The sequence below is a fragment of the Erpetoichthys calabaricus genome, chromosome 11 (assembly GCF_900747795.2).
Source record: "Erpetoichthys calabaricus chromosome 11, fErpCal1.3, whole genome shotgun sequence".
NCBI classification, from domain to species: Eukaryota; Metazoa; Chordata; class Cladistia; order Polypteriformes; family Polypteridae; genus Erpetoichthys; species Erpetoichthys calabaricus.
The window spans coordinates 143,603,721-143,617,682 of record NC_041404.2 but is presented as its reverse complement, the minus strand read 5'-3'; the positions used below and the strand labels follow the sequence as shown (position 1 = coordinate 143,617,682).

The 13,962-nt window shown below is 42.8% G+C and overlaps 2 protein-coding genes across 2 annotated transcripts in view; one reads left to right on the top strand and one right to left on the bottom strand.

Annotated features, from left to right (window-relative positions):
* The window catches only part of pms2 (PMS1 homolog 2, mismatch repair system component), a 36,182-nt gene that overhangs the window by 3,190 nt on the left and 19,030 nt on the right, over positions 1-13,962 (bottom strand). Inside the window, exons 5-12 of the mRNA XM_028814203.2 lie at positions 12,324-12,491; positions 12,132-12,229; positions 11,944-12,043; positions 7,971-8,055; positions 7,730-7,873; positions 6,308-7,202; positions 4,036-4,203; positions 2,493-2,593 (exon numbers count right to left, since the gene is read on the bottom strand). Coding sequence (XP_028670036.2) covers positions 2,493-2,593; positions 4,036-4,203; positions 6,308-7,202; positions 7,730-7,873; positions 7,971-8,055; positions 11,944-12,043; positions 12,132-12,229; positions 12,324-12,491 — 1,759 coding nt within the window. The remainder of the gene's footprint in view (positions 1-2,492; positions 2,594-4,035; positions 4,204-6,307; positions 7,203-7,729; positions 7,874-7,970; positions 8,056-11,943; positions 12,044-12,131; positions 12,230-12,323; positions 12,492-13,962) is intronic.
* LOC114661087 (parvalbumin, thymic CPV3-like) overlaps positions 1-13,962 on the top strand; it is a 171,767-nt gene that overhangs the window by 153,760 nt on the left and 4,045 nt on the right. The gene's annotated exons all lie outside the window — the stretch shown is intronic.

Below are 13,962 nucleotides of genomic sequence, written 5' to 3'. Positions count from 1 at the left end.
AATTACTGCATCAATGCAGTGTGACATGGAGGAGATCAGCCTGTGGCACTGCTGAGGTGTTATGGAAGCCCAGGATGCTTTAATATGCGAGCAGCCTTCAGCTCGTCTGCATTGTTGGCTCTGGTGTCTCTCATCTTCCTCTTGACAATACTCCTTTAGGTCAGGCGAGCATGCTGGCCATTCAAGCACAGTGAATCCATGGTCATTAAACAAGGTATTGATACTTTTGGCAGTGTGGGCAGGTGCCAGGTCCTGCTGGAAAATGAAATCAACATCTCCATAAAGCTTGTCTGAAGTGCTATAAAATGTGCTGGTAGACGGCTGCGCTGACTTTGTACTTGATAAAACACAGTTGACCAACACCAGCAGATGACATGGCTCCCCAAATCATCACTGACTGTGGAAACTTCACATTGGACCTCAAGCAACTTGGATTCTGTGCCTCTCCACTCTTCCTCCAGACTCTATGACCTTGATTTCCAAATGAAATGCAAAATTTATTTTCATCTGAAAAGAGGACTTTGGACCACTGTGTTTTATCAAGTCCAAAGTCAGCACAGCCGTCTACCAACACATTTTATAGCACTTCATGCTTCCCTCTGCTGACGAGCTTTATGGATATGCGGATTTCATTTTCCAGCAGAACTTGGCACCTGCCCACGCTGCCAAAAGTACCAATACCTGGTTTAATGACCATGGTGTCACTGTGCTTGATTGGCCAGAAAACCCACCTGACCTAAACCCCATAGAGAATCTATCAAGAGGAAGATGAGAGACACCAGAGCCAACAACGCAGATGAGCTGAAGACTGCTATCAAAGCATCCTGGGCTTCCATAACACCTCAGCAGTGCCACAGGCTGAGCCCCGACCAAGTACAGAGTGCGTACATGGACATACTTTTCAGCAGGCCATCATTTCTCTATGAAAAATAACTTTTTTTTTATTGGTCTTATGTACGGCGGAGTGGTGGCTCTGAGGCTAGAGATCTGCACTGGCAATCGGAAGGTTGCCGGTTCGAATCCCGTCAATGCCAATAGGGACTCTGCTCTGTTGGGCCCTTAAGCAAGGCCCTTAACCTGCAATTGCTGAGCGCTTTGAGTAGTGAGAAAAGCGCTATATAAATGCAAAAAATTATTATTAAAATTATGTAATATTCTAATTTTCTGAGATACACAATTTTGAGTTTTCATTACCTGTAGGCCATAATCAGCAAAATGAAAAGAAATAAACACCTGAAATATATCACTCTGTGTGTAATGAATCTATATCATATATGAGTTTCACTCTTTGAATTGAATTACTGAAATAAATTAACTTTCGATGATATTCTAATTTATTGAGATGCACCTGTAAGTATCTGCTGATACATTTCCTATGATGGCCACAATAGGTCAAGCTTTGACATTTTGAACATTTGATCCTGTGCGTTACAGGGCTTCCTTTGAAGGACAGTACAAGGCCTAGCGATTTATGTCTGGAACACATCAGAATTCAAAAGTCAAACTTGAAGCTTTCTGGAATAAAATCTCTAAACCTACAGGCCTACATGATCACCTCTGAAATACAAATGAGCAGAGTTATACTTAGGCCAACAGTCATGCTCTCTGAGCCATCCCTACCCACTTCGGCCTACTATGAAGCACACCTGAAGGTAGCTTATGTTTGGGACATATAAGGACTTTGACCCCCAATTGTCACAGGCACATTCACAGCCTGCTCAGAGACTACTCTTCTTGGGCAGCCTGCAGGAAAGTTCAATTCTTCTCTCCTACCCATCCTCCTCCTCCTCCCCTTAAGATACCCATAAAGCCACAGGCACCCCACTCCACCTATTCTAAACCATTGCCCTGCTTCTTTATTCGATTTATGGATATACTCTAAACAATAAAATGGCACATGACATAATAACACTCCGTGCAAAACCACCACATGCTGTATGCCAAGTCCTGTTAGGTAATGTAAGCATGTTAAACAGTTTTGAGAACACCACACCACAAGTATCACCGAGATAAAGGACTCAAGGCCTGGCTGCCTAGTGTATATTTATCTTTTCATAACCTCTGTGTATTTAAATAAAGTATAGTAAAAAAAAAAAACATACTGGTGAGGTGGCTTCTTGTTGGAACGCTTAACCTTTTCAAAAGCCAATTCATTGGCACGCATGGCAACCTCTAACAGACATAACAGCTGCCTGGCACAGGGAAACACTTATGAGACAGTAGTGAGCTGGGAACTCCAAGGTGTTGGTCTCTTTACTCAGTGGCCTGCGTAGGTTCTACTGACTAGCGGCCGACTGCTCTTCTTCAGTAAAGCTGTTATATTGATCACCATCATATTGACTTTGGCACTTTAAAAAAGGTGAATTATCTCCACATCTCCCATGCCATAATGCATCCACCCAGACAGTAACTGAAAGGCTCAGGGATTAGTGACTTTTGATCAAGCTGAGCATTTCTAAGCATTCTAGAAAATACACCACTTCTCTACTTACCATCCTCTTCAATCACAAAATCAAATCCATTCTTTCTGAAGATTTCCAGGTTATCGATCAGTACATTTTCATTGATGGCAGTCAGCTGTAATTTCTGAGGCCTATAAAAAAACAAAACAGTATTAAAACATCTGCAGCAGCCCTGGCATCACTACTCTTGTATGCACCCAACTAATATGCAGTGCACAAAGGGCAAAAGTGTCCATCATTACAGATAGTCAATGCCAGTGGTTACTGTACTGGAAGTTACAAATCAAAACAGATGGAGTCGTTTATCCTGTTTGCTCATGAGCACCTGGTTCACTTACACTGACCTTGCCATTCCTTCTTTATTTCATATAGCAGTGGTCATTACATTTTTTTTTCTCTCCAACAACCCAATTTTGCATATTGTGTGTCTTTGTGACCCGTAAACACTGCGGAACAGCAGCTGATCATTGTCTTATTCCTGCTTGTGGTGTGGGGGGGCCAATCGTTGGTGCCCTGTTGGCTCCCCATGGAGAATCGACACTGATCGATCTTCAACTGGTGTCTCTTGGAGAATCACAAGGCTTTCCTCAAATCGTTCGTGACCCTTCTCATTCAGTACCAGTATAAGTCACGACTCAGTGCGACCAAATTTCAGACATCACTAATTTGTGTCGCAACCCATAGTTTAAGAAACACTGCCATACAGTATCTGTTACAGTAAATGCATCCCAAGACACCTTAGGTATTAACCCTTTCAGGGTTGATGTTGACTTTTGTCAAAATTCAGGAGTAGAGGAAGGTAATCAGCTGCAAATTGCAACAAAACTCACCCTTACGTTTAAGTTTGACTCTCTTTGCTAGAAGGAAAGTTACATAGGTTTGTTGATTTAACTTCGATTCCCTACTCATGCATGAGTAGCAAAGAGCAAACAACCTCTAAAATGGCACCAACATCTGTCGAGAGACCAAAGTGAATGTGCAAAGCAAAATACTCCATGGACCTTTTACATAATTTCGTTGAATAGGACTCTGACTTGTCGGACTCCAAGTTTGATGCAAATGATCTGAAGATGGATATCAAAAACAAAATTGAGGTACCAGCATCATCTGATCGGTCCCCAGCTGATCGTGGCACTGAACACTTTTGTGTAGTTGATGTGCCTACAGAAGCATTTGCCTGGCAGGACCACCACTTCTGATGTCGAGGTACAAACCAGATTGTGTCACACTGCAACCCCCACCACCACCCACCTGCTGTGTGAAGACAGCCAGGCAGCTGGTCCACCGTGCAACCTGCTGACCATCGAGGTGCCCCCATGCAGCCACTGCTGCCAGAGATGCCGAACATATGCTAACAGCAGCGACAGCACATAGTAACAGACGTTTTATATTGACTTATGTGTGAAACCATTGCTATTTGAGCTTTTCAGAAAACTGAGCTTTTTGGAAAAAATATTCAGCCCTCAAAGAGTTAGGAGGTGTTTACAGGCGAGTGTATTGTCAAAACTCTGTACTCATGAGAGAGGGATATGGGTGACTCCGTCTCAGCCTATCAAACAGCTTTTTTACTCACGCGATGAGCCTCTGGCCCTGAAGAACAGTGTGCTGCTGCAGCATCTCAAAGTTATACTTTTCATCTGTGGCATGCTGGTCAATCATGAAGATATCTGAATTCAGCTTGGTGACAATAAAACCCAGGTTAAACTGTCCGATGATCTCCATCTTTTCAAACATGTCTTTGCTGTGGGTAAGTAAAGGAAAGACAAAAAAAAGGAAGGCTTAAAGAAGCTTGTTACCAGAAATGGAAAACTCCACTGCCACCTAATAATCCCATATACTGCTCATAAATTTAAATGATGAATTTAAATGAATATGGTGGCCTTGATTATCTCATCTGTGCCTTTGTATCTATACAGTCAACCCTAGCTTCAACTGTGAAATTCATACAACTTACACTAATGCTGCCATCTCCAATCACGCATTTCCCAGCAAGTTCAAATATTTCACCATCTCTGGCTGTTTGCCACACTGCCAGCAGCCATACCACCTGCAGTACAGAGCAGGTAAGCCACCTGAAGATAAGTATGTTTGCAACAAGCCAGCATTTGGTTGGGAGACCATCTAAGAAAATTTTGGTTTGCTGGTAGAAGAGGTGTTGGTGAGGTCATCAGGAAGCACTTACCCTGAAGTCCATGTGTGGATTCCAATGTCCCAATGCAGTAACGGGGGTGCTGTGCTGTAAAAAAATTGCCACAGTCCTTTGGATAAGACGTAAAGCCAAGGTGCAAACTTTCAGTGGTCATAAAAAAAGACCTGGGAATTCTTTGGAAAAGAATGTCCTGTCACAATTGGTCATGCTGGTCCCCTAATCATACTCTTGTCTCTAACTGGTTAACTGTCTCTCTCAGCCCTTCACCACCTAATAGATAGTGTGTGCTGAGCAAACTGGCACAAGAATGGCTTCCGTCTTATCATCCAGGTAGATGCTACACATTGGTGATGGTTGGAATGGTTCCCCCTGGTATATGTAAAGCACTAACCCTAACCCTACCCCTAACCCTAGTTAGAAAAGTGCTACACACGTGTCATTAATTATTATCATTACACTTTTACTCTTTCACCTGAACACAAGCCATAGACTGATTTTAAAGAGAGGAACCAGAAAATACAAACACATACTGTAACTCCAGTTCTCAAGTCCTTACACTGGCTCTCAGTTGGGCTTAGGGACGATTCTCAAAACCCTCCTTTTAACTTATAAAGGCTTAAATGGCCAAGGACCTGCTTAATTACCTGAACTTATCATTACTTACAAACCAGAGCACACATTGAGATCTCAAGATGTAGAACTGCTTGAAATTCCAAGGGTTAATAAAAGTAACATGGGGAAGTCGGCATTTTAGTTGCAGGGCCCTGAAGTTGTGGAATGGCCTATCCTGCTAATATTTAAGAGATTCCTCTTCAGTCTAAGCTTTTAAATCCAGGCTGAAGACTGATAACTTTAGTTGGCATACCTGGACTACAGTGGCCGATTAGCTGTGAATACTGCATTTTTGTTTGTTAGTCATTCCTACAGAAATATAAGTAATACGATATTTTTAAACCATTACTAACCCTCCTCAATTCTGTTTCTCTTCTCGATATGTGGATGTGGCACTTCTCTACTGCCAGGCTGCTTTCCTGGCTAAGGAAAGGTCATCTTGGATAAAGGAGCATTAGAATCATCAGATTGGTTGGTCAGCACATACTCCACTATAGAAAACCCAGGAGGGGGTTGGCGGCCAGTTGACCGCTGACTCCCGGATTGTTGACTTTGTTTTTGACTTTCACTTTTAAAACATCAGTTCTGGAGGGTGCAACTGCCTACTAATGCTGTGATGGTGTCGTATATCGTATATTGTGTCGTTTAATTGTATTTACCTTGTTATGATTATGGTTGGAACACCAAAATAATTTCATACCAACTATAATGCTTGGGAATAAATTTCAAGTTCAGTTGAGTTCATTCCTAGACAAAAACGAAATGGCTTGCAGAACATAAGCCTTAATTACTAATAGCGCACACAAATAGTGGTCCGGTTTCCTCCCACAGTCCAAAGACATGCAGGTTAGGTGCATTGGCGATTCTAAATTGTCCCTAGGGTGTGTGTACCCTACGGTGGGCTGGCGCCCTGCCCGGGGTTTGTTTTCTGCCTTGCGCCCTGTGTTGGCTGGGATTGGCTCCAGCAGACCCCCGTGACCCTGTAGTTAGGATATAGCGGGTTGGATAATGGATGGATGGATAGATGGATGCACACAAATAGATACATTTCTGTTATTTGTGGCCAACTCATGTTGTAGCTCACCTGATCTCCTTCTTCAGCTCCTCCTCAGCAGTCTGGTTCTCTGTAGGATTGATCTTGGCCCTGAAACGTCTATACATCTGTTTCTCTTCTATGTTGTCCTTCTGCTGTTGCCGGAGCTTCCTCACCCTTGCCATCAGTTGTGAGAATGAGAAGTGCAAGGGGACCACCTTCTTTCTCACGTTCACTTTCTCATCCACTTTCAGCTCCATCTCACCCAGGGAAGTCTGTTGATTTCCACCACAATGAATGTCTATTGCACACTCCGGTACCACATTGTTTTCAGGAGAGAACTGCTCATGCTTGGCTCGTTTAGCCTGTGGACTTTCACAGCCCCTCTGGGGTGAATGAGAGATCATCCATCCATCATCACCATCTCTTGTATTGTGTGCTTGAGGTACATGCATTTCTGGAGAGTGCGTGAACTGAGGTTCTTCTTCCATCTGTAAGCTATCTTTGGATGAGGTCTCTTTAATGCAGGCCAGCTCCTCCTTGTTCAACAATTCAACCTGACTGGTACAAAATTCAGACACGCTCCAGTCTTTAGTAGGATCTGTAACAGCAGTAAGATTCAGGACATCCAGCTGCTTTTCTGGCTCTGTCCTGACTTCTTGATCTTTTAAAGTACTTTGGACACCTGACAGGATAGGACTTGAGGTCCGTGAGCGCACAGATGCCTGGAAGAAAGAAAGCAGCTTCTTCTGATGATCAGACTTCTTTGCCAGAGTAGCCCCGCCACGGTTTTCACCAGGAGCCTGAGTAAGTGAGAATTCTGCCCTAAGTCTGGCAACGCTCAGCCTCTGCTTTTCTGCTGGAGACCTTGGGGCTGATTCAGCTGGTCGTGGTCCAACATCTTCAAGCTCTTCAGACCCTGAAGAAGCCGCTCTCCTGCACAATACTAAAAGGACAAAAGTAAATCACAAAATGCCCTATTTCAGAATAAGAGGATTCAAATGGCAAAGTGGGGTGCCAGTAATCCATGAAGGTATGGCAGATAAAACTTTAAGGTCAAGAGAGTGAGACCAACAAACCCAAAACAGGCCCCATGGAGCTTCCTTGCTAATTAAGGCTGAACATTATGACACTTGCACTTTAGGATTTGCCCAAATGGCTTCTTTCAATTGCTGCTCTTTATTCTCCCCACCATTTTTCACCACCACCAGGGAAGTCAAAAGGTGCCTCCATCTTGATCATCTCTATATTTATCATGTTAACTCTGGAATGAACGCACCCCATTCCTTCAGCGTGACTGCACTTAATCTGAAAAGTCTAACTCAAATCTGAGAAATCGTATGCCATGAGGTCTTCACATAAACCCTTTTATCTCGGTCCCATAAAAGACAAACCTTGAATTTTGGAAGCCCCAGGATTACCAATCCCTATAGTTTAAACTATACTGTTTGACTACCAGCACGATGGCTGTACCTGGTGCCTCCACATTGAGACTAATCTTGTTAACACCAGCCTCATAGATGGCAACTAGGGACGTCTTCAGTGTTGCCAGCAGCAGCTTCTCCTCCTGCAGCAAGATCTGTCGCTTGTCTGGGGTGACGTTCACATCCACACAGTCTGAAAGCGGCATAAAGTAGAAGCAGGGTTTGTTCAGTAGCTAGACACAACAACAAGAAGGCACAAACACTCCTCTGATTTCTATTTGTTCTCTTACCTGAGGCCACCGATACATTGAGGACTACAAAAGGGTATTGGTGACGGTTGTACATGTGGTAAACCTCATTGACCATTTTGGCCACCTGTGGAACACAGGAGTAAGATGTACGTAAGATTGAGAAATCATGTCTTGTACCAGGACAACAAAGGGGGAGCTCAAGGTTAGATTTTCATTACAGTTTTCTTAATTACAGGCTCCTTTGTGTACCTTTTGTCTCTGTCGCTTTATTTTAAACAATGATGACCACAAAGTGCTACGTGTCATTTAATTAAACTTTAACTAGCCCAGCTAGGTGATTAAAATACAAAACGTCTTATGGACAACTTAGCTGTTTATTACCCGTTACTGCTGCTTGGCTTTTAAAGTAGGGATGTAGTAATGTGCTCTGCATAGACGGAGATCCCAATATAAGCACTAATGTGAATTTAATTGCATAAATAGCTGTGCATTTCCCCTTGGGATTAATAAAGTATCTATCTATCTAATATCTCGCTGCAGTTCTGACACAAGCCACATGCAATACCCTTTAGTAGGCAGTGTGGTGAAGCAGCTAAGGCAGTGGAGTTTAAATGGCAAGGCTGCCAGTTCAATTCCAACTTTGTCTCACTATGCAGCCCTTAGCAAGTCATTTAAGGCGTTTGTGTAGTCATGTGCATGGGGGCAGAGCCTCTTGAACAGGATGCCAGTCCATTACAGGGCACACACCCCATTCAGACTCAGACATTAGGGCCAATTCAGACTCATCAATTAGCAAAATCATTTCTTAACAACTTTGGAGGAGAACATGGGCTCAGAGACACAGCTTAAAAGCCTCTTATTGGCCACCGTGCTTTTGTCAAATAAAAGCTTTTAAATATTAGGACAGAAAATTACTGACTAATTACACCTTCTACAAAATAATTAGTGTGTGAATGCATTTTACACATGAAAAGTGACATTTTGCAAAAAGGATGAAGTTAGTCTATAGTATATTTCATGAGGAAAAATTGAGAAAACCTGTAATAAAATGCACAGTATGCCATAATCACAGGCGCTGCCCTCTTCCTGCTTCAAACACAATCAATTCCAGTCTACTCCCCTCTCATTACACAACATTCTCTCGTCCACCAACATACAAGTTACCTTATTTTCCAGTTTGAAACACTAAGTTACAATATGGTGGTGTGTAATCCCACCACACGCATTCTTTTCAAAATGCACCTATAAACTGTAATTGAGGCTGAAATGAATTATTAAATAACTGCAATTCGCTAAAAGTGCTCCCTTAATAAAATAAATAATAAGCTGCATTTATAGAGCGCCTTTCACAAACTCAAGGTCGCTTTACATACAGAGTAAAAAAAAAAAAAATTACACAGAAGACAAAAGTTCGTAGAAGAGGAAAGTTTTCAGTTGAGATTTAAAGGTGGAAATAGAGGAGCAATCTCGGAGAGACTGAGGAGGAGATGTCTCGATGCATGCTCAATAATTCAGGTAAGGAAATGCTGGAAAGTTGATTCAGTTCATCTGGACATAGTTCTTTTCCAGGGAGATACGTTACATCACTCATCCAAGTGACTTCCTCAGTCTCAGTTGACTGCAGGTTTCTCCAACCTTATAAACAGTACCTTTGCATAATGACCGAAACTAGCACCATTGACTAACAATGGGCCGTGTGATCAATGATATGCAAATTGTCCATTGATCAATGGCTATGAGTACCATTCACAGAGAGTTGGGGAATGGCTGCCATCAGAAGCATTGTAAGATGGTGAAAGATGTACCCTTAGGCCCCCTCCTCGGTTCACAGATGGTCGTTCCTTTTTCACGTAAATGGCCTCCTTGACTCCTCGATCAAACCAGCGTTCCTCCCTGTCCAGGATGTGCACGTCTTCATCACTGAAAGAGTGACCACTGTCCTGTAGGTGTAAATAGACTGTGGAGTCCTGGCCTGATGAGGTAGATCTTCTGTGTTGTGCAATCCACTTCGCCAGTGGTTGTTTGGTTTGAGCATCATTAAAGGACAGCAATGGACGGAGTCGGGCGAGGTTATGGAGATGACAGAATGAAATGCTTGGACAGAGACCTAATGTGTAATTCAAAGTTAAGTGAATCAAACAAAAGACCAAGATTTCTGACAACAGGAGCAGGTCTGACAAGTGCACCATCAATAGAAACAGAGAAGTTGGCTGCCTTAGAAAGTCAGCAGTTTGGACCTACCAGTAACACTTCAGTTTTATTGGCATTAAGTATGAGAAAGTTATTTTCCATCCATAGATTAAGATCAGTGGTGCTGTCAGTGAGTATGCTGGGAGGTGAATCTGTAGGGCAGTGTGTACTAAGATATAAATATATATCGTCTGCATAACAGTGGAAGTTAAGACCATGTCTGCAAATAATCTGACCCAAAGGAAGGATACAAAGCAGAAAGAGTAATGGCCCAAAGAGTGAACCCTGAGGGACACCACGCAACACAGGTGAGGTGAAGGATTTATAATCGGCCGAGTGTGACAAACTGTTGCCCATTAGAAAGATATGAAGTGAGCCACTGAAGGGCTAAGCCAGAGATCCCTACAACAGAGAGAGGTGACAGGAGGATTTCATGATTAACAACGTCAAATGCAGCACTTAATCTGCAGACCGGAGAAGATCATTAACTACACGGAGAAGAGCTGTCTCAGTGCTGTGCTGTGTGCGAAAGCCAGACTGAAAAGGCTCATAGAGTATATTGTCTAGAAGCAAGGCATGGAGTTATGTAGCAACCACGCGTTCCATCACCATAGCCAAAAAAGGGAGATTAGAGAAAGGCCTGTAACTGGAGAGAGAAAGAGGATCCAGGTCAGGTTTTTTAAGGATTGAGCTAACTGCAGAAGTTGTGAGGGCAGTAGAGACAGAACCTGAAACGAAACATGCATTTTATCAATGAGGCAACAGAAATGCTAATTATGGATGGGCATGTCTTAAGTGGAGAAGTGGGGGGCAGGATCAAGCAGACAGGAGGAGGAATTTGACTTAATAAGCTCAGAGATGGCGAGAGAGTCAATAGGTGAGAAACAAGCAAGTCTTGACGATGGAGATGGCAGATCAAAATGAATGAGAAACTGTGGTTGATCAATTTTGGAATCAAAGAAATGTAATTGCCATCCTCTCTGACCTTGACATCACTGGGACTGCCCTCAGGTGGTTTGACTCCTACCTCTTGGGCAGATCCTATTGTGTGTCACAGTGAGAAGAGATGTCAAGGGTGCGTCAAGCAGGCATCATGGGGGCCCAGGATCAGTGTTTTGCCTTGTTCTCTTCTCTCCATACACCTCCTCACTAGGCCCCACCACCATGTACCAGGGTTTCTCTAATCAGTGCTATGCCAACGATATGTATTAAGTTTAGATCCATGATGGTTGCCTACAGAGTGGAAAATGGGTCAGCAACTCCATACATGTGTACGCTTGTGGGTTCTATGACCCTTCTTACCCACTCAAGTCTGCTGAGGAATGATGTCTGGTGATGCCAACTCTGTGTGGCATCAAATCTTAATCCAGAGTCTTTTCAAGTGTAGCTCCTTGCTGGTGGAATGAGCTGCCCACCTCCATTTAAACTGTTGACTACCTCAGTGTTTTAAGAAGTATTTGAAGACTTTTGTTCTGTGAATTTCTGTCTAAATGAGAATGGCTTCGATTGGTTCTTGTAAACTAGTTTGTAAATTGTTTGGAGCTCTTCACTTGAGGTGATCAATTGTGTAACCTTATATTGTAACACTTCTTCCAGAAACAGTCCAGCACACTGATGGTTTACTCGATTATGCTGACCTGTTTTTGAAATCAGCTTCTAAAAATGTCTGACAAGCAAATAAATGTAAAAATAGTTGAAAATACAGGTGTGGGGTAGTCTAGACATGATCCAATAAAACACATCCCAACAAATCCTGAGGGACCCCCATCTCTCTAATGTAAAAATGACTGATAATTACCTATCCCACAGATTAATTATCTACCTTAGAGGGGTCACAAGGACGCTGGTTAATAAAGAAGAACTGTCTGTCTGTTGCGCTTCTTCCCACACCATGCTCCACCCGAGAGACAAAACCTGAAATGCTGACAAATATAAATTCTTTTGATTACAAGGCATCTTCTCAGATTAAATAATCACAAAAAGGGTGCAGTGCAAGATATGAACACTAACCTGTACAGATTCTCTGGGATGGCACTTGGGTCGAGCCCATAATCTTCACAAACAGACTCACTTGGTGGCAGCTGGTGAAATGGTACGATGCTCTGTAGCTGAAACACCACAACAGTGTTCAGATGACACAGACCTGAAAGAACTCGACTATTATGAAAGCTGAGTGAAAAATAAAAACGTGTTGAACATTACCTGTTTGGGACCAAACACTGCACTGATGTTGTCCTTCAGGTGTGGGCTCCCACTCGTGCACAACACCATGTTCTTCTTACCAGCACCCACCTGGTTTGTACAGCTAATGCGCACATTTGTGGAGATGATACAGTAAGCCTGCAGTACTTGAACCATCTTGGCATATTCCTGAGGGAGACATTAAAGTGGGCTTTAAAATAATACACCATGAATACACTCATTTTCTCATATATATCTACAGCATTTTACAAAATTAAATATGGCAGGCATAAAGTCACTTCCAGGCAGAGGAATAATTTCTGTCCATTCTTCATCGCTTATGACTATCTGTCTTTGGGTTCAAGTCGACTTATGACTATAAATGGAGAAATAAATCATACTGACAAAATGGTTAATTGATGGATTCATTTCGATAATAACAACAGCAACAGGACGAGAATCAAAAACTAGTAGACGTAGGTAACATTTGTGATAAATAACTTAAAAAAATGAAAATAGGTAAGCGTTCTATGAAACCAAACAAGTCATTCAGGTTAGGTTGGGGAGCAAGCACTGGTACAGCACCCACCACATGACGAAACACCTTGGGATCCCGGTTGGCAACCCAACCTTGGCCTGTTCCAGACGCTTGGGTCCTCAACAATGAGGGTCCTTGTGAGTCAGATCACCCTCGGGGAATCACGCCACATAGCCATAGTGCTGTAACTGACGGTCCCCCACAATGCAGGTAATGGGCCTCATTCGGAACTCTGTGAGCAATGCAAAGTCAAACCAGCGGTACCCAAGGATTCTCCGAAGAGACACAGTACCAAAGGAGTCCAGTCTTCGTCTCAGGTCACAGGAGAGCGTCCATGTCTCACAACCATATAGCAAAACAGGAAGCACCAGGACTCTAAAGACTTGGACCTTCGCCCTCTTGCAAAGATATCAGGAGCGCCACACACCCCTTTCCAGCAAAGGACAAACACCCTCAAACATAAAATGACAAAATCAAATAATAACCACTAAGCAATGATGTACATCAAAAGAATTCCAAAAAAACAGAAGAAATACTAAAAACTGTACAAGGAAGTGACTGAAAGCTTGAAGTCACTGAAGAGCATGGGCCGACAAGACCATTTAAAATAAAAACAATTCAATGAAACAACCTCAAGGCATAGCTGTATAATTACAGCTGTCAGGTGCGAATACAGAAGACGTGGATAGTGTGGCGGCAGCTCACCTTTCTTAATGAACTAGAATGAATATGTAGTTAATCAATAATAACCGCTTTATTGGAGAAAAGCAACAAGGAAATTGTTGGATTGCCAACAAGCATTTCTGATCAGTTTATCAGAGATACTTTCTTTTTAAAAATGACAATAGTAATAATAATAGTAAATAATAATAATACATTTTATTCATATAGCACCTTTCCCATGCTTAACGTCCAGCTTTGACAAAAAATACAAAAAAACTTAAATTCCCTCAAATTTCCAGAGACACTACTTTATCCAGCCATCCATCCTTTATCCAACCCGCTATATCCTAACTACAGGGTCACGGGGGTCTGCTGGGGCCAATCCCAGCCAACACAGGGCACAAGGCAGGAAACAAACCCTGGGCAGGGCGCCAGCCCACCACAGAAGACACTACTTGT